Here is a 21,890-nt window from a genome sequence, read left to right as displayed (position 1 = left end):
CGAATCAAGAAGAAGAGAATCAAGGTAACCAGGACACAACCAGGACACAAACACGCTCAGAATTGACAAACAAACACTAAACAAGACTTCGCAGGGAATGAGTGTGAAAACCAGGCTTATATGGGGTGAGCTAAACAAGGTAATGACATAGGCCCTGTCCCAAAAGAAGTCTGCTGTGGAGCTCGCATCAGTGCAGGCTCGGCAAAAGTGCGCATAGAGGGCGCATATCGACCGCAAAGGAGGCCTAAAATGACAAATGGGACACTCTACGGTCTCACGGACTTAACGGACACGCGCACGCGGCAGCCATTGTAAGTCCACAAGGCCGAAAGTGCATATGAAGTGTGCCATTTGGGACAGGGCCATACAGGTGAATGTGATCATGGCTGATTAGTTTAGGCAAAGGATTATGGGAAATGTAGTTTGTGGATGTGTGGTGATTGTCCGGGTTGGAGTGCCCTCTGATGGTTATCCCGGGCACTCTCGCTGGTGATCGTTACACTTAGGCTGGTTTACGCGTTTGTATAGGGCAGTCCACTTGAATATTCAACTGAATAATACAAATTTCATACAGTAAAACTGGAGTAGTAATTATAAAACTTTTCATCCTTGCTCATGCATATTAATTACCTAGAGAGTCATAAAATCATGAGAGTCATAGTAGTCCTACCTGATTCACTAAAAGTCTGGATGTTGGTAAAAAGGCGTTTACTATAGTAAGATTGCCGCTTGCAGTCATTTGGCAGAGGCTTGGTTTTACGGGGCCATTTTATATTCTGTCAGCTATATTCTGTTCTATAATTGTAGCCTTAAGCTGTTTAAAAATCACTCAGGGCCAAATCGTGCAGCACTATAGAGAACACTGAGGTGTACAATATTTTTATCTTTCAATCAAACTCTCGCCCTGAAATTTATTTGGCTTCTTGCAGGGACAGTCTATACATAAATATTACTTTTCTTAAGTGTGTGACATAGCAAACATAGGATGCAATTCCAACAAAACCTGCCTTCCTTTAACTGTCCGCCCATGTTCCCTGTAAATCAGCCCCATCTGCTTGCTCTCTCAGCACCCGAGCGTCTGCCCCCTTCAGACCCCTACCGTCTAGGTTCCCGTTACACCTGCTTGCTTTACAGCTGGGACTCGAGCGGGTTTGTTTTCTACCACTGTTCCTTATTGCTCTGCCCGAAGGGTTCTGAACAATCTGTTCCTCTTCCTTCTGTCTGAATCTTTCGTTCTTCTTCAAACTCTCATGTCGTTTCTGTTCTTGCATATCTCCTTATCTCTCTCTTCCCTCTTTCAGTGGATCGCTGGAGAAGGGGGAGGTGGGTGGGGGGGCAGTGGGGGGTCCCAGTCGCAGTGACAGCTGCATAGGCGCAGGGACCAGCAAGTCCGGGAGGTGGCAAACTGTCCAGAGCCACCTGCACTCCGGCGGCTTGAGACCCAACAAGTGAGTGTCAGAGGATGACTTCTTTTCCTTTTGAGAAGTTTGGGGCAAGAACCAGCACAATGGTTTAGTTAAATGTTGATGGTTTTGGGGTGTGAACGATTCTTTTGTCATTTTGAAGAGATTTTACCATGCTCTTTTCCATACGACTGTGACCACGACTGTCAAGGACAAAAAAGCACCATAAAAGTCGCCCATAGTCTTAAGATTGGTTGACATATATTTCGCAGGTTTAATGAAATGTCATTGGCTCGCACATGTGTTGTGCACTACCTTTCAAAAGTTTGAGGCCAGTAAGATGGTTTTGAAAGAAGTCTCTTCTGCTCACCAAGACTCGTATTTAAAACTGTAATACTGTGAAATTTTTTTGCAATTTAAAATAACCGTTTTATATTTGAATACATTTTAAAATGTTATTTATTCCAGTGGAGCAAAGCTGAATTTTCAGCTTCATTACTCCAGTCTTCAGTCACATGATCCTTCTGAAATCATTCTATTCTGATTTACTGCTCAAGATTATTATTATCAATGTTGAAAACGTTTTTTTTTTTTTTTTCAGGATTCTTTTATTAACAAAAAGGTAAAATGATTAACATTCATGTTAAATAGAAATCTTTTGTGACATCGCTGATAAAAAAAAAAAAATCTTTCAAAAATAAATTTTTTACTGACCCCTAACTTTTTAATGGTAGTGAATGATATGTGTGCGAATTAACAATGACATAATTACCATTCCTTTAAATAGCAAGCATTTGCTTATAAATGCATGCAGTAAAAATGCATGCAGTCTTTTTTCAGTTTCACATCACACCATTAAAAATAGTTAATTGTTTGATAAAGTGAATCAGTGTAAGATTTAAAATAATAGACCAATCAGTTGAATTTGGGGTTGTGATGATTACATTTCTATATGTTTAATTGTTTATATTAACGACAGTGTAGGAGAGATGCTCCTATAGACATAGCTTTCTGTTCATTTGCATTACGCTCCTGTTAGGCTAGCTGTTTTTGAGCTGTGTGAACGGCCCCTAAGTGATGACATTTATGACATCAACCTGTCAATCATTCCTTTCAAGAAATGAACCATATTTGATTGTTTTCAATGCAAGCTGGCTGGGGGTTTTATCAGATAAGCTTACGACTAACAGATATGATAGCCCCGTCATAAAGAAAATTATGTTATGATGTCAGATGCTTCACAAAAATTATTATTCATTTATTTTGCATTAGTGTGCAGGTAGGAAGTATCAGTTTTATATTTCTAAATAGTCCTTTAGCAAATATAGTAATTAAAAGCACATTAAAACAATATTAAATTCACAATGTTGCTTAATTTGATCTGCCGCATAATCATCATCTCGCCCAGGCCTAAAGTGGGCTTTATTGTGTGATCATCAGCATTTTAAAAATGGAGAGACCTGAAGTTTAGAACATTTTGTTTCACTGATGAATGACTCTTAAAATCATTTCCTTACTTTGTTCTTTTCTATTTAGTCACATATCTTTCAGTCCTCCAAAGCTGTTTCTCTCATTTCATGTTTCTGTCCAATCCCATCTTCAACCTATAAATGGTTTCTAGAGTGGTTTCCCTTCCCCTCATATATTTCTACTTCTCCTCTTGCACACACACATCCTCCATCAGCGTTTCTAGCACCTGATGTCTTGAAGCTTTGTAATAACAAGCGACTACAGGTTTCTGCTAAAGCCTAATGATTTACTGGAGGACTCTGAGAATCACCAACACTGCTCCTTCAACTCTTGTTTGGATGAGTGCAGATGAAAATGTTCGTGTTTGTCAGGATTGCTTTGAGAGTTGTCATGAGAAATATTTTTCTTGACAACGGAGGTTAGGTATTTCCTCACTAACCAAATATTTAGCACAGTGAAGGAGAACAGTTAAAGGAATAGTTCACACAAAAATGAAAATAGTTTAATCAACTTCATGCTGTTCCATAGCCTGTTTGGCTTTTTATTTTTACTTTGTTTATTTTTATTAAATTATGTTTATTATTATTATTTATTATAATTTTTATGTATTTTCTTTATTTAATTTTTTTATTTGTATTTTTTTGGCCACTATTTTCCTTATAATAAAAGTGGAGTAGATAAACAGTATTTTCTTTCTTTTTTCTTTTTTATTGGACTGTTCCTTTAAGGTGAGACTAGCAAATACATTGATTTATTAAACTTAGTTTTAGCCATGAGAGGATAAGATCCTTTATATCTTTCCAATATGAAATTGCCCTGCGTTACAGAGGATGTGACAGAAGCTTTATTAATGTGATGTGCACTGTTAGCCACTGAATATTTTAAGTTCATCTGAAGAAGTACTGGCCTAAAATTGCCTAAAATTGGTTTTTCGAGCCCGGTCTTTAACAAAGCGTTTGTACTTTAATGTCGAATTTCACACAGTCAAGTCAAGTCAAGTCATCTTCATTTATATAGCGCTTTTAACAATGTAGATTGTCTCAAAGCAGCTTTACAGAGATAAGCGTATAATTTAAGGTAACAGAGATTGTTTCGGCTTTACAGCAGAGTTAAGTTATTTCCATCTAAAGTTAGTTTTAATTGATTTGGTTCCGTCGCAATGATCATTTGTTATTAAATTAGGGGCCGCTAAGACGACACCATTCTCTCTACACAGACTTTAAACGCGAACCTGTGAGAAACGCTGATGGCGGTCACATGCGCATTTAGAATGGGTTCTATAGTTATGTGCGTTAGAATATACGCAGGTTTGGAATTCCCTACAAGCCAAGCCTAAACAAAATACTTGTCTTTCCTTATAAATTTTGATAAGGAATTTTATTTTATTTGTTGCTTTGGGGTAGGACCGCAAGACGAATTTTCCCGACAACGCCTTATCTGTAGAGTGGTAGTGGGATCCTCCATAGGGAGAGACTAGTTGGCACTTCAGCACTGCGTTGTCATCGGTCCAGGTGAAGGTCCTTCGTCAGATCTGGATACGGCCCGGATCCGGCAGGCTGCAGGAAAAACCTTGGGATAAACACAGACACTAAAATTAGCGTAGATGCCATTCTTCTCATGATGTAACGAGTACATCAGGATTTTTGGGAAGTGTTCCCGGTTCCGGCTGACCTAATCTATGCAGCATAACATTAAATTATAGAAGTCTATAATGTATTATGTGAAAGCTAGGTCAAAGAGATGTGTCTTTAATCTGGCTTTGAACTGACAGAGTGTGTCTGCTTCCCGGACAATGGTAGGAAGACTGTTCCAGAGTTTTGGTGCTAAATAGGAAAAGGATCTACCGCCAGCAGTGGATTTTGATATTCTAGGTATAATCAACTGGCCGGAATTTTGAGATCGTAATAGACGTGACGGACTATAATGCGTTAAGAGCTCGCTCAAGTACTGCGGAGCTAAACCATTCAGTGCTTTGTAAGTAATAAGCAATATTTTAAAATTTATGCGATGTTTAATAGGGAGCCAATGCAGTTTTGACAGAACTGGGCTAATATGGTCATACTTCCTGGTTCTGGTAAGAACTCGAGCTGCTGCGTTTTGAACCAGCTGTAGTTTGTTTATTAAGCGTGCAGGGCAACCACCTAGTAGAGCATTACAATAATCTAGCCTTGAGGTCATGAACGCATGAACTAATTGTTCCGCATTTGTCAATGAGAGCATATGACGTAATTTAGATATATTTTTAAGATGGAAAAATGCAGTTTTACAGATACTAGACACGTGACTTTCAAATGAAAGATTGGTATCAAAGAGCACACCCAGGTTCCTAACCGACGACGAAGACTTAACAGAGCAGCCATCAAGTGTTAGACAGTATTCTAGGTTATTACGTGAGGAAGTTTTTTGTCCAATAATTAGAAACTCTGTTTTTTCAGAATTTAGAAGTAGGAAATTACAAGTCATCCAATTTTTTATATCCGCTATGCATTCCGTTAATTTTGTGAATTGATAAGTTTCGTTAGGTTTTGAAGAAATATAGAGCTGAGTATCATCGGCATAACAGTGAAAGCTAATGCCATGTTTCCTAATGATATCTCCTAAGGGTAGCATGTACAGAGTGAACAGCAGCGGTCCTAGTACTGAGCCTTGTGGTACGCCATACTGAACTTGTGATCGATGAGACATCTCTTCATTTACTGCTACAAACTGATAACGGTCAGATAAGTATGATTTAAACCATGCTAGTGCATTTCCCGTAATGCCAACATAATGTTCTAATCTATTTAAAAGAACGTTGTGGTCGATGGTGTCAAACGCAGCACTAAGATCGAGTAACACTAATAGAGAGATACAACCACGATCGGATGATAAGAGCAAATCATTTGTGACTCTAACGAGAGCTGTCTCAGTACTATGGTACGGTCTAAATCCGGACTGGAAATCCTCGCAGATATCATTTCTTTCAAGAAAGGAACACAGTTGTGAGGATACTGCCTTTTCTAATATCTTTGACAGAAAAGGTAGATTCGAGATCGGCCTGTAATTGACTAATTCTGAAGGATCAAGTTGCGTTTTTTTAACAAGCGGTTTAATCAAAGCCAGCTTAAAGTTTTTTGGTACGTATCCTAATGACAAAGACGAATTAATGATATTAAGAAGAGGATCTATGACCTCTGGAAGTATTTCTTTCAGTAGCTTAGTCGGTATAGGGTCTAACATACATGTTGTAGATTTAGATGATTTAATGAGTTTAGTAAATTCTTCCTCTCCTATAGCAATGAATGAATCAAATTTTTCCTCAGGGAGACTACAATGCACTGCCTGATGCGATACTGTAGTAGACGGTTGCATAGTTATAATTTTGTCCCTGATATTATCAATCTTATAAGTGAAGAAGTTCATATAGTCATTACTGCTGTGCTGCTTGGAAACTTCGGTGCTTGAAGCTTTATTTTTCGTTAGTTTAGCCACCGTTTCAAATAAATACCTAGGATTATGTTTATTTTCTTCTAATAGGGTTGAAAAATAAGCAGATCTAGCAGCTTTTAAAGCCTCTCTGTATGCAATCGAACTCTCTTTCCATGAAATGCGAAATACCTCTAGTTTTGTTTTCTTCCAGTTGCGCTCCATTTTTCTGGCTGCTCTCTTAAGGGCCCGAGTGTGCTCGTTGTACCACGGCGTTGGACTATTTTCTTTAATCTTCTTTAAGCGCAACGGAGCAACTGTGTCTAAAGTGCTGGAAAAGAGAGAGTTAAACGTTTCTGTTGTAATATCTAGTTCTTCTAAGCTATCTGAGATGCTGAGATGATGAAACTGATTAGGAAGATTATTAATAAAGCAATCTTTAGTAGCAGAAGTGATAGGTCTCACATATTTGAAACACGGAGTCGGCTTTGCAGCCTTGGCTAAATGCAAATTACACGAGACTAGATAATGATCTGAGATGTCATCGCTCTGCTGCAGAATTTCAACGGCATCCACATCTATTCCATGTGATAATATTAGATCTAGAGTATGATTACGACGATGAGTAGGTCCTGACACGTGTTGTCTAACTCCAATTGAATTTACAATGTCTTTAAATGCCAATCCCAATGCATCTTTTTCATTATCGATGTGTATATTAAAATCACCAACAATTAGTAATTTATCTGCAGTCAATATTAATTCTGATAGAAAGTCCGCAAATTCTTTGATAAAGTCTGTATGGTGCCCTGGTGGCCTGTATACAGTAGCCAGCACAAATCTCAAACGTGATTTATCGTTTACACTATAGATTTTTACATTAAGCACCAATGCTTCAAAAGAATTATATTTAAAACTTGATTTCTTAGTGGTTTTGAAACTATTACTATAGATTACAGCAACACCACCCCCTTTGCGTTTCAGACGAGGCTCATGTTTATAACAGTAATCTTGCGGGGTTGATTCATTTAAAGTAATGTAATCGTTTGGTTTTAGCCAGGTTTCTGTCAAACACAGCACATCTAGGTTATTATCTGAAATCATATCGTTAACAACGAGTGCTTTTGAAGTAAGCGATCGAATATTCAGCAACCCAAGCTTTAGCATTTGCTCATCTGTATTATAGCTGTTTTTTATTTGTTGAACATCAATTAAATTTTTAACCTTAGTTGGGTTTAAACGTTTTTTGGATTTCCAAATTCGGGGAACAGACACAGTCTCTATATGATGATAGCTAGGTGAAAGAGGCTCTATGTGATAGGATTTATCTGACCTTGGTGACGCGAGGCCGCTAGCAGACAGTCGGTTAAGCCAGTCTGTCTGCTTCCTGACCTGAGCCCCAGATTGTCATGTTTGAGCTCTAAGACTATGAGCCATATTACTAGAGAGAAGAGCAGCACCATCCCAGGAGGGATGAATACCATCTCTTTTCAACAGGTCAGGTTTGCCCCAAAAACTTTTCCAATTGTCTATGAATTCTATATTATTAAGCGGACACCACTTAGACAGCCAACCGTTAAGCGAACATAATCTACTAACTATCTCATCACTCCTGCGAACAGGAAGGGGGCCAGAGCAAATTACAGTCCTTGACATCGTACTTGCAAGTTCACACACCTCTTTAATATTAATTTTGGTGATCTCCGACTGGCGGAGTCGAACATCATTAGTGCCGACATGAATAATGATCTTAGAGAATTTACGATTAGCATTAGCCAGCACTTTTAAATTTGCTTTGATGTCAGGCGCTCTGGCTCCCGGCAAACATGTGACTATGGTGGTTGGTGTCTCTATTTTCACGTTCCGTGTAATAGAATCGCCAATAACTAGGGCACAATCATTCTCAGTGGGTGTTTCACTGAGCGGGGCAAATCGATTTGTTATGGTAATCGGAACGGAAGAGTGGTTTTTAGATCCGCGACTAGAGCGATCCCTCACTGTCACCCATTTGCCCGGCTGCACGGGCTCTACTTCAGCCAGAACCGACTCATGTAAAGTGTGCACTATTCTATGCGCATCCAAAACATCTAAAGCACTAGCACTCTTACTATCCTCAATTAAAGTTTGGATGCGTGTTTCTAATTCTGAAATCTTCTCTGTCAACCTAACTGTCTCCTTACATTTATCACATATAAATCCTATATTGTCGACAGAGAAGCCTATACTAAACATGTGACATGAAGTGCAAGTGACAATAACAGGACAAGACATTACTCACCGTGTTTGTTGAGTGATTCTTACTCACCTGAGCTTTTTATGAACTCAAAGGCGCGGACGCGCGAGAGAAAAATAAATAAATAAAATAGCTGAGCGCACGGGTGGCGCGTTAACAGGCTAGCGAATTACTAGCGTGTTGTGCTAGTAGTACTAATAACAAAAGCTAGCGATGTCAGGTTAATCTGAGATGTTGGGTAAAATGTAGTAGTATAAACAACTAGAAATGGTAGTAAAATGATGGTTCAAAACAAAGAAATATATGGCTAAGACGGAGCTTATCGCACCGAATCAAACAAACACACTCACAGCAGGCAGCGAGGCAGACAGGAGCAATCGATCAGACAGCAATCGATCACAGTATTCATGTCTGGCAAGGGCTAGAGGCTAGATGAATCCAACCAGAAAAACCTTTCTTTTTCCCCACTAAAACAATGATGCTTCTTTTGGGGAGCTGTATTTTTTCATTCTTTGACGCTTTCTTTTGCCTCTGTGTTTTCTCACTTTGATCATTGCTTCGACTGAGTCCGCAGCCCCCACACACTTCTTTTTCTTCCTTGCTTTCAAAACCTATTTATAACACAGAACTGAAGCAGAGATGAGAAAACGAGTAGATGAGGAACGTAAGTTCCTTAATGACAGCTCGAGCTGCATAATGGGTGTAAGTGCAGGGTGATATACTGCATTGCATACATGCGCATATTTATATGTATATGCATATATATTTATATGTATGTATGTATGTATGGAATCGTATGATAAAAGTCATGTGTGAAACAAGTGCCGTCGCAACATGCTTGTGGCATAATGTGATTTAAAATAGGATATGTTCATGTACCAACTTCCTTGTCAGAACAAAATTGCTATCAATCAATCAGATTTTAGCGTGAGGGTTAATCTAAAGACACATGACTCACTTCAAGCCTTCAGTTCAACTCTCAAAACAAGAGCCATGCGCTGCTTTGACGTCCAGGTATTGTGCTATTTTACTATCAGTCTTTACAGTTTGTTACTTTTTGTTAATGAAACAAGAAAAAACTGTAATGGAAATCCAACATTTTATTGTAAATATAACAACACAGTGCTAGAAGTTAAAAGGTAGGAAAAATCATAACTAAACCACAAATAATGCTTGTTTTTTAGCCCTACGTTGTGTTGTACAACTCAACGTATCTGTTTTTTATTATTTGTGTTGCACCGCCCATGATGTATCATGCAAATTGCCTGGTAATCATTAGCTATACTTCAAAAGTCATTGCAGAAATTGTTTGAAATTTGAATGTCATTTGCACGCAGTGTGGCTTCACTCCATAATGCATTGGGGAAGTTTGACATGAGTCATGTAAAAGGGCCTGTAGGGCTGGTTTTGGGCTATAACCATAACCGTTACTTAAGAGTTATGGTTAAGGTTCAACCCGATCTCACGGGAAAACATGTCTTCCACCAGGTGGCATTTTCTATAAAAATGTACGATTTTTAGAAAGTATTCATGAAGCTAACCCCACCGCTAAATGTAATGGTCACTGGGGTATAAGCAGATTGTATGAAAACATACAAATGTGATTGTACAAATTAGCCACTAAATCACTAAAATGTAAAATATTTTTATAGTTTGAGAAAGAATGACAAAGGATGTTGATCCAGGAATACGTCCTATTTGGCTAAATCATGTCATGTCCTGTAGTAAGAAATGCCTACTCACCAACTCTAACAATCATACTAGCTTTCCACTGTAACATTCAAAAGACAGTCACAGAAGTAATTCTTTCATTTAACTCATCTACATGAATTCATGTCCATTAATGCGCCGCTGTTCCTTTTGCAACCTTGAAACGTGTATAAAAAGTGTAGTGGCAGAGTTTGAGTTATTGCTGCTATTCATTCCCTTCGCAAATACTGTCAGTAGGGACGCCTCCCTTGAGTACCGTGCGAGAATTACAGCACTGGGACCTTGATAAGGGTGTGTGGCGCTTAACCCTGGTGCAGTCAATCCTCCAGTAGAGCATTAGCATCAAACAGAACAGCTCAATGGGACTTTACACTAATCAGACATGATGCAGAGCAAAGGAAGCTGTTGGGAAGGGTTGAATGGGTAGAAGTGATAATCGAATTAAGATATTGAAGACATAGAAACACAGTAGATGTAGAGAGATCTTTAGTGGGAGGAAGTTGGGTCTACAAGACATACTCCTTCATCAGGCCATGCCACAAGAAAAGCAATTACCCCTTTTCCATTGAAATGGTGCAGGTGCTCGTCCCGGAGGAACTGTGAAACTTGTCAGAACCGGTGTGGCACAAGATCCTATCCTTCTTGGACTTTATTGTGTTTTTTGTTTATAGGTCTTGCGAGTTTTACAAACATATTTTATGACATCTGAAGTTGCTACAGTGAGCAATTTAATTATGCAACAAATAAATCAAAACCGTTTTCTGTGGTAAAAATCCAGTTCAAGATTGTCCAGAGGCTCTGCTACCAGCACCATCAGTGGAAAATGGGTGAATGCGTGTGTTAGTTAATGTTGCACATTTTGCTAATGTTGCTGCCTAACTTTACTCTCTTTTTCTTCCCTCATTCCCTCATTGTGCCTTTTTCCCCCCAATGGACATCTTAAAATGTCTGTTCCTTCACGTTCTCTTACCTTTCCCTCCCTCCCTCCCTCAACTCAATGGTCTTGTTTGTTTCTCTTCTGTGTCCCAACACTCTTCCTCATTATGTCGTCTTTTCTTTCGTGTCTGGCTTCCTCTCCCTTGTCCTTTTCGGTCTCTTTGGTCTTCATTAATCGTGTCTACCTTCTCTTCCCTTTATCTTGTGACTTCCTTTCTGTCCCTGTTTCTCGTCTTCGTCTCGCCCCACAACTTGGCCCCTTTCGTATTATTCGGTGCCAGTTTTGGGGACCCCTCTCTTTCCACCACCTCCACTTTGGAGCATATCCCGTCCTCAGCAGCCCGCCCCAGGCCCCTGGTCAGGCAGCAAAGCCTCCAGCAGCCCCTAACCCACCAGCCCCCTCCAGGCCCCAACGACCCCCCAGCCACCTCCCAGAGTCTGGGCCAGCTGCACACCGGGCCCGTGGGTGGGGGCCACCGGGGGGGCCCGCGGGGGGTGCGTGGTAGCCCGGCTGGGGCAGGGGCGTCCCGCTACAGGTCGGGTGGAGGGGCACGATCGCGGTCCAATCCTGGAAGCTTTGACCACGTGATGGGACAGATCCGGACCAGAGGCATGGACGTCAAGTCATTCCTGTGAGTATCAAATACCAATCTAATCATTTAAAAAAAAACTTTTCTTACCGTTATTATAACTTAATGTTAACTTTCATTGTCCCTGTAGCGCTTTATTAGCTTTATTGCCTTTTTTCCAGATCACATATTTTAGCAATCATCATAAATAATCATTCGAAAGCTTAATCACTTAAAATTCATCCTATGAAATAAGTTGTGAAATTGGACGTTGCATTACCATGGAACTGGTGCTTTAATTCCTTTTAGCTGGCTCAATATTTGTGATATCAACTTCAAACATGGAACACAGCTTTATTAGACATATGACTTTGATTTTCTAGCAATTATTTAAATAAAATTATTTTGTAAAATATACATTTTGCATAAAACATAAACTTCTATAACCTTTTTACACTTTCATTTTTTGAAGCCGCTCTCACTTTTCAATAATCTGTTGAGAGATACCGACCTTAAATCTACAACAATTTTAGATCAGATCTACTTATGCTCAAATGGGGGTGACATTTAACAGCTTAAAGGAACACTCCACCGTTTTTTCATATTAAACTATGTTATTCCCTTAAATAAGACGAGTTGATACATACCTCTCTCGTCTCAGTGCGTGCACTCAATCGCTCTGGCGCGCGGCGACACGGCACGTTTTCCCTATTTAAATACAGTTACACGACCAAGTATGGTGACACAAAATAAAACGTGGCGCTTTTCTAAGCGGGTAAAAAGGAAAACTATAATGTATGGCGGAATAGCACTTGGGAGCACTTCGACTCGGCGCAGTAATATCATCACTCCTGAATCACTTCTGTCATTAGAACCAACGTGACTTTTTACTGCGCCGAGTCGAAGTGCTCCCAAGTGCTATTCCGCCATACATTATAGTTATCCTTTTCACCCGCTTAGAAAAGCGCCATGTTTTATTTTGTGTCACCATACTTGGTCGTGTACTTCTGTAACTGTATTTAAATAGGGAAAACGTGGAGGTGTTTGGTCGCTTCTAACTTAATCTCTGTTTGGATCCTAATGAATGAGTGGAGTGTTCCTTTAAAGTTGAGACCACTAGTAGCGCCCCTAGTGGTATCAACTGGAATCGCAATTATAATCAGAATTTCCAAGTAGTCTGAGCTACAGTAGTTAAACTGCACACTAAACTGGGAATGGAGAAAGTATGTGTTACACACATACTTGTTATGATGTCTTCAGTTTTAGCAGCTCATCCTCCAAGTTACTTCATGCATGTGGTACTCCTGACAGTTGTATTGGATGCAGGGTGTCGAACAGAGGATAATGGTGGAGTTATTTTAATAATCCGCTATATTATACACTGTAGAGAACCCTGTGATTGAAGCTGAAGTTGGGCATTCAAAAAAATAAAAATAAAGAGATGAGAGATGTAGCCTATATACAGAAATTGTATATATAGTATTTTACCCCGTATAAAACATTATTTTGCATAATTTTTATTCAATATTAGATTATATTAATTATAGAAATATTTTTACATTAAATAAAACATTTTAAATGAAATTTTTCATTTTTCATTTATGTAGCCTATTTACAGAAATTGTATATATAGTATTTTACCCCGTATAAAACATTATTTTGCATAATTTTTATTCAATATTAGATTATATTAATTAAATATTTTTACATTAAATAAAACATTTTAAATGAAAATTTTACATTTTATTTGTTGAAAACAAATGTTAATTTACTAGCCAAAGCTATTTAAATAATAAATATAGACAGCACGCTGTCTCGATTTGTTGTAATTTCTTTTTAATGAATTATTTATTGTTTTAATTAATTTAATTTATTATATCTTTTAATTATTTTTCGTCCAAAAATAACTTTTGACTCAAGTCATTTATTGCTTGATTTAAAGGTTACTTCCTATTTATTGCGTTATATGTCAATGTTTTGTTTGTAAAAGAGTTTTTTGATTCTCTATGACTGGATATTGTGCAAAAAGGTATAGCAAGATATAGCAATATGGTATTGTATTGGTTGTTGTATTAGTGTTTGTTGTATAAGTATTAATTGTATCAGTGTTTTTTTTTTTTTTTTTTTTTAGGGACTGTAAATAGTCCTGTTTCTGGAGCCCGTGCATGTGCTGCTGGTTGTGTGAATATTCACCATCTTTACATCTGTCTGATGAGCTGCAGGTTGCTACACCACTCACTTTATTAATGCTTCCATAGTAACTTCTCTATTTCTAATAAATGCAGAATAGGATTGATGTTTTTGCCCCCAAGCAAATCCTTGTAATATCCGTGTCTTTACTCGGATGTTTTTACTCTGTTGAAAAGACCAGTTCAAACCAGAGTAGATTTAGATGATGGTTTACAGTAGGTCTGTCTGGTGTTGAGACAATTTCTCCCTTGTGTTGGTTATGCTAGATAGGAAGCCTGTTGGAGACACACCACATATGTGTCTTTTGAGCAGGACTGTGTCCCATCTGATCATGCGATGTCCTTTCTTTACACTGTCACTTGGTCATGCTTGATTCATGACTTCTCTTCCGCACTGTTGCTTGCTCATGCCTGCCCAGGCACTTTGTTTCTCGTCGTGCTCTGTCGCTTTACTCATGCCTGATTGCGTCCTGTCTCTCTCTGCGCCCTTCTGTCTCTCTCTCTGTTTGCCCATCTGTTTGGTTTGAGCGTCTTCTTCATGGCTCTACACCTGTCACCTGTGCACCGCAGGGTGGAAGAAGAGCCAGAGGACGTTGATTATTCAACTGTGTCTATCTTTATCTTTAAGCGGACACAAATTTCGATCTGCGTCGTAGAGGAGGGGAACCTCTTTACATAATAGATGAGTGTTTATCCACGTCTGAGGCCCTGTTTACACCTGGTATTAAGATGCTTTTTGGTCGATCAGATCACAAGTAGACAAGGGAGACACATTCCCGGTTACACCTGGTGTTTTAATTCGTCTCTTTTTTCCACTTCTGTCCTGATTTCTTTTAGCGAAGGGTTTTAGAAGGAACTGCACTTCTACATCATTTATTAATCTTTGTTCATTTCAACATTTACTAATACATTATTAAAATCAGAAGTTGTATTTGTTAACATTAGTTCATGCTCTGTGAAGTGACATTAACAAACAATGAACAGCTGTATTTTTATTATCTAACTTTAATAAAGATTAACAAATGCATTGCTCATTGTTAGTTAATACATTAACCACACCATGGGGTGGTGTGGCGCAATGGATAAGACACATGCCTTTGGTGTGAGAGACCCGGGTTCGAATCCACTGTGAGACACCAATGTGTCCCTGAGCAAGACACTTAACCCCTAGTTGCTCCAGAGGCGTGCGACCTCTGACATATATAGCAATTGTAAGTCGCTTTGGATAAAAGCGTCAGCTAAATGAATAAATGTAAAATGTAAATGTAAATTAACCAATGTTAACAAATGAAACCTTATTGTAAAGTGTTACCAATAAATGAACTTCTTTCTTTACTGCTGTGGAATAGTGGTGCAGTCAACACTGTATTGTTAGAAGAGCTGAACCTAAGCAAAGCCAAGAAAATCAGGTCTTAACAACTAAATCAATTATCCAATATCTTTCATGAAACCCATTCACTTATGTAAATACAGAAAAGAGAAAAATGAATGAATGAATGAAGTAACTGCTTTTCTATTATCTCCGTGTTTACAAATTCAATTCTGTGCGTGTGTTTGTGTGTCTGCAATCTTACACACAAGCTTGTTTGAGTGTGTGGATCTGTACCAAGGTCATTTAGCAGTTTACAATCCCTATAGGTGATTGTGTGTGTTTGTGTGTGTGTGGTCAATGGTTTAGAAGTCAGTATGTGTTCTCCGCTGGCAGATCAACTCTACACAGCATTGATCTCCTGTCCTCATCATCATTACTAGCATGATTAACTGTCAGAGAGAAGTGGAGAGAGAGAGAGAGAGAGAGACAGAGAGACTCAGTCTAAGGAAGCAAGTATGATTTCCATTTGGTCATAGAGAACTTTAGAGTTTCTGCCTTTATTGTTGCGGGAACAGCGAAGAGCACAACTTGTGCTCTACCTGCCAGACAACATCTCCAACAGAAAGATATTTTATCCTCCCTGTTTGTTTACACTGCCAATTAAAAGTTTGGACACTTGAGTTATTCTATTATTATTATAACTATTATAATTAGTTCTAAATTATGTTATTCTAAAAAAAAAAAAATACTAAGAGTATGAATATTGGTGGGTGTGTTGGTAGTGTAAATGTTTGAGGTGTGTGGATCTAATTTTGCATTCAATAAATATTTGTGTGCCACACGTTTCAATTTTAATCTCAAAGTTGAAGGTTTGGACACATTTGTGCAAATTTATGTTTCTCATGATTGTAAAAGCATTTAGATGTAAAGGTTTTTGCTTTTAGTAGAAATTGTGCATGAATTCATTTATTTTATTTTATTTTATTTTATTTTATTTGTGAGCAGAGCTGTAATCTATACAAACAAGAAGCCCATTTATTTATTTATTTATTTATTTATTTATTTATTTATTTGTTTATTTATTTATTTATTTATTTATTTATTTAATGCTCTTCATAATTTCTATTCTTCAATTTTTATGGTGTAATTATTTTGATGACTCTTATCCTAAAATGTTGAAAATGGTAATAAAATATGAATATGGGTGAGCGTGTCCAAACTCTTGATTGGTAGTGTAAATGTGTGAGGCGTGTAGATTTAATATTTGTGTGTCACAAGTTTTGATTTTAATCTCCAGCACAGTTAATATCCTTTAGCACACTGGTAATAATCTTTCACTTTACAGGATTGTGTAACTGTAACTGGCTCCAGCTCTAATTCCCTGATACCATGATTGTCTGACAGGCAATTAAGCTCGTGCCTGCTCAGGCGACGTGAGTGATTTGTGCTGTATAGCGCCGGAGCCGTGAAGCTCTGGCCTCATGAGTGCTGAGGTTTTACTCTAGTGGACTTTAGCAGTGCTGCGATTTATTGATTTCAACGTACACAACAACAAATCAGTGGTGAACAGATGAATATATTCTGTGAATATAGACAAAAGGGAAGCTTACAATTATTATTTTTAAGCAAAAAAAGATAGATGTATTTGTAATTTATAAAAAAAAAAAAAAACATTTGTTTTAATACATTTTTCGAGTTTTATTTCATACACACACACACACACACACACACACACACACACACAAAAACATTTATTTAAAAAATTGTTGCAAAATTTTATTTGAAAAAATAGTTTTATTTTTAAAAAATACATTTATTTAAAAATATTTATAAAAATACTGTGTATAAAAACATTTTTAAAATCCAATTTAGCCTACATAAAAATGTAGCCTATATTAAAATATTACTTTTCGGCAGTTTTTCCATGCATCTCTGCCCTTTGTTTCTATTCAAGTTTACCAAGAGCATTTGGTGTGCAGTGCTCAATCAATCCTTTGATATGATGCACACGGCCCTGACCACTCTTGCTATCTGCAGATGAAATCAGAGAGGAGACACGAATCTCCCTTTAGGACCCTGCTGTGAATTTGAGCCGATGCCTCTTGTGAAGGCCATTTACAGCCCTTGTAAGGGTGATGTTTAAGACTCACTGTAATCGATAAACGCGTGTGTGTGGGCTTAATGCGCTCCTGTGTAACACTGATTCTGTCGTAGCCCCCAGTAAAGCATGTTTTACATGCCAGTCTGCCAATTTCTTTATGAGCGTAAATCGTTATAAAACCTGTTGATTAATGAGAGAAGGGGGCAAATTTGTGGTTTAGAGAGAAAGATCCTACCGGATAATGTATTGCTCAGAGGTTAGTCTTTCATTCTTCAGGAGATTTAATGGAGTTCGCAGTTATGTTTCATATTGGTGTCAACTTTGTTTCAGAGGTCTCTCCAAAAATTCTTTCCTAGATCTCTATTTTTTGCATGCATTTGCGTCTTTGACAAAGCACAGTTTGAGACGTTATAGAGCTCTCGACTGAAGTTCTCCATTTGCTCTCCGTTTAATCTAACTGCAGACTCATTAGTGACTTTCTCTGCAATATTATGAGACATAATGGTGATCTCAATTGTTTCATTTAAGCATTAATGTTGTCTCAGTTGTGTCTTCTAAAATTACTGCATTTTATAGCAACAGAGCATTAAAGCTACACTGTGTAATTTTTTAAGTTGATTCTTCGAAAAAAAACACTTTGTTCTTTCAAAATGATATGTGCTCATTAATGTGTAATTACTTCTACCAACTAATCAAGTATTCTCGTAAGCGTCGAATCTGCCATTTAGAATACATACGAGCGAGTCGCTCAGATGGCGGAAGCCATGTTGCGCCTCCATCTTGAAAATACATTAGCCAAAGAGGGACATACCTGGAAATTCAAGCTTTGCCTTTCGCGTTTTTACACTCAGTGGCACCGTGACGAATGCGAGGGGGAGAATATTTGCGACTCCTGGCAGATAATACGGCCACCGTAGGAGTTAAAACGCCCTCGGAATAAGAGGGACTAGAAAGTAATATTCAGTTGGTAGTCATAATATACAATTTCACCGCTAGATGGGAGAATGTGTAAAATTACACATAGCGCTAGCTTTAAATGTGTAAATGTGGACAGAGGATCTCAGATAACTGGAAAATTTGAGTTCATGTTAAAATCTCTGAGATTTGATTCCAGACTCTTTTCGTCTAGAAGAAGCATTCAAAATACTAGAGAGAACTCCTTTATGATTGACAAATCCATTGGACAGAAGGGGGGGAAACCAGTAAAAAAAAAAGTAATATTGTAAACTATTATCACAATTTTTCTACAAACTGTTTTCTGTTTGAATATTTTAAAATGTATTTATTTCTGTGATGACAAAGCTGAATTTTCTGCATCATTACTTCAGTCTTCAGTGTCACATGATCCTTCAGAAATCATTCTAATACGATGATTTGATGCTAGATAGATAGATAGATAGATAGATAGATAGATAGATAGATAGATAGATAGATAGATAGATAGATAGATAGATAGATAGATAGATAGATAGATAGATAGATCAATAGATAGATCGATAGATAGGTTATTATGCCAACATTGTGTTATTGTACTAAACATTTTTTACCTTTCAGGCAACACTTTGTCAAGGCAACATCCAAGTTTATTTTGATAAACTTTCATTTCTAGTTTGTAATGGGTTCTGCTCAGCACTTGTTTGATTCTGCCTCTTTGTTTTGTGACAGAGAGGGGAAGATGGTTGTGCTGTCCCTCGCGATCGGATTGGCTGAGCAAGATGACTTCGCCAACCTTCCAGATCTACAGGAGGTACCAGCGAACCAGGAAACACCTCCCACTGACAAAAGGTAATGGCTTGTTTCAAACATACAGTTTACTTTCTAAATGGGTGTCAAAATAAAGGATTTGTTAGTGTTTGACAGTTTGCCCCTGCTGGTAGGTGCAACTACACCATTTGGGGGGAAAATATATTTCTCCATTGCTGGGCATTTAACCCTATAAATAATTTGATACACAAATTTCTAAGGCCTTTAAATTGTCAACATGATCAAAACGTTGCTGAAAAACCTGTTGTACACAATCTATGCCTTTTGTCATCTGATCGATTATTCTTTTTTTCAAGTAAATTTCTTGAATTTCTCTTTCCTCCTGCTTATTTCTCAAACTTAATTGAATTCAATCACTCTAACCCAAATGATCTGTTTTCTGTCATTCAGTCTGTTGTTAATCCTTCTGTTAACACACTGTCTGTTGCCTCAGATGCTCTATGTGAAGGCTTCCTAAGAATTTTTATTAACTAAACCACTAACTTACGACTTAGTGTCTGCCCTAATTTAACTGTCCCCCCAATCTTGACACCTGCTTCTGCTTTTTGGGAGGTTTTTGATTCTATCAACCTCCAGACACTGAAGGATGTGATTGTCAAGCTCAAACCTTCATTTTGTCCTAATGGTATCATTCACCCGAGATTTTTAAAATGAATCATTGATTCGGTTGGGCCAGGTATGGTATATCTTATCAACAAGTGTCTCAAAACGGGTTCTGTTCCTGCCAGTCTTAAAGTGGCTCCTCTGCTCGAGAAGTCTTTACTAGATCCTTCTGTTTTTAAAAAAATTCGGCCTTTCTCTGTCTCACCTTTCATTTCTAAGCTATTGGAGAAAATTTTGCTGGATCAACTCCAACATTTTTTGTCAAATAATTGGTTTTTCAATCTGATTTTAGGTCTGCTCACAGCACTGAGTCCACCCTCCTGAGAGTGTTAAACGATATTTACAGTGGGTACGGAAAGTATTCAGACCCCCTTAAATTTTTCAGTCTTTGTTATATTGCAGCCATTTGCTAAAATCATTTGTTCATTTTTTTTCCTCATTATTGTACACACAGCACCCCATATTGACAGAAAAACACAGAATTGTTGACATTTTTGCACATTTATTAAAAAAGAAAAACTGAAATATCACATGGTCCTAAGTATTCAGACCCTTTGCTCAGTATTTAGTATAGAAGCACCCTTTCTAAAAGAAGTCTTTTTGGGAAAGATTTTTCACACCTGGATTTGGGTATCCTCTGCCATTCCTCCTTGCAGATCCTCTCCAGTTCTGTCAGGTTGGATGGTAAACGTTGGTGGACAGCCATTTTCAGGTCTCTCCAGAGATGCTCAATTGGGTTTAAGTCAGGGCTCTGGCTGGGCCATTCAAGAACAGTCACGGAGTTGTTGTGAAGCCACTCCTTCGTTATTTTAGCTGTGTGCTTAGGGTCATTGTCTTGTTAGAAGGTGAACCTTCGGCCCAGTCTGAGGTCCAGAGCACTCTGGAGAAGGTTTTCGTCCAGGATATCCCTGTACTTGGCCGCATTCATCTTTCCCTCGATTGCAACCAGTCGTCCTGTCCCTGCAGCATTTGCATTTTAAGGTGTTTTGAAGGCCAAAAAAAGGGACAACAGTAGCTTTAAAAGTATGTCAGTGGGCAGTAGAATAAAGTACTTTATCAGATCAGCTCTAGGAAGGGTTCTGGTCGTCCCAAACGTCTTCCATTTAACCTTGGCCAGATCTGTGCCTTGCCACAATTCTGTCTCTGAGCTCTTCAGACAGTTCCTTTGACCTCATGATTCTCATTTGCTCTGACATGCACTGTGAGCTGTAAGGTCTTATATAGACAGGTGTGTGGCTTTCCTAATCAAGTCCAATCAGTATAATCAAACACAGCTGGACTCAAATGAAGGTGTAGAACCATCTCAAGGATGATCAGAAGAAATGGACAGCACCTGAGTTAAATATATGAGTGTCACAGCAAAGGGTCTGAATACTTAGGACCATGTGATATTTCAGTTTTTCTTTTTTAATAAATGTGCAAAAATTTCAACAATTCTGTGTTTTTCTGTCAATGTGGGGTGCTGTGTGTACAATAATGAGGAACAAAAATGAACTTAAATTATTTTAGCAAATGGCTGCAATATAACAAAGAGTGAAAAATTTAAGGGGGTCTGAATACTTTCCGTACTCACTGTATCTCTCTACTGATTCTGGAGATACTGTGGTTCTTGTTCTCTTAGATCTTTCATCAGCTTTTGATACCATTGACCACCCAACTCTTCTATGTAGACTTGAGTCTTGGGTGGGTCTAAAAGCTTCTGTACTGAAATGGTTTCAGTCATACCTGTCTGACAGAAAGTTTAGAGTAAAGATGGGTAATTTCTCCAGCACTATGGCACCTCTGACCTGTGGTCTTCCACAGGGCTCTATTTTGGCTCCTTCTCTATTTTCTCTATACATGCTACCTCTGGGCGCTATTCTAAGGAGTCATGGCGTATCCTTTAATTTTTACGTGGACGACATTCAAATTTATATTCCAATCAAGAGAAACAACCCTGCAGCGATGAATTCTCTTCTGCGATGCTTAGAGGAGGTTAAAGCATGGCTAGCCCAAAAGTTCCTCTTCCTAAATGAAGACAAGACTGAGGTCATTGTTTTCAGCCCAAATGAAAACTCTGTGTATAAGGCCACATTTACACATAGCTGGGTATTTAGAGAAACGAATATTTCTCCCCCTCCGTTTTCAAAAATAACATCGTGCACACAACACCGTTTTCAAAAAAGTTGTCGTTTACATCAACCCGCATAAATACG

General features: G+C 38.2%; 1 protein-coding gene across 1 annotated transcript in view; it reads left to right on the top strand.

Moving 5' to 3' along the window:
- syt7b (synaptotagmin VIIb) overlaps positions 1-21,890 on the top strand; it is a 141,126-nt gene that overhangs the window by 79,463 nt on the left and 39,773 nt on the right. Inside the window, exons 5-6 of the mRNA XM_084404275.1 lie at positions 11,439-11,789; positions 18,994-19,113. Coding sequence (XP_084260401.1) covers positions 11,439-11,789; positions 18,994-19,113 — 471 coding nt within the window. The remainder of the gene's footprint in view (positions 1-11,438; positions 11,790-18,993; positions 19,114-21,890) is intronic.

The sequence above is a fragment of the Rutilus rutilus genome (genome assembly GCF_951802725.1).
Source record: "Rutilus rutilus genome assembly, chromosome: 3".
NCBI lineage: Eukaryota > Metazoa > Chordata > Actinopteri > Cypriniformes > Leuciscidae > Rutilus > Rutilus rutilus.
This window is presented reverse-complemented; position numbering and strand designations above follow the sequence as displayed.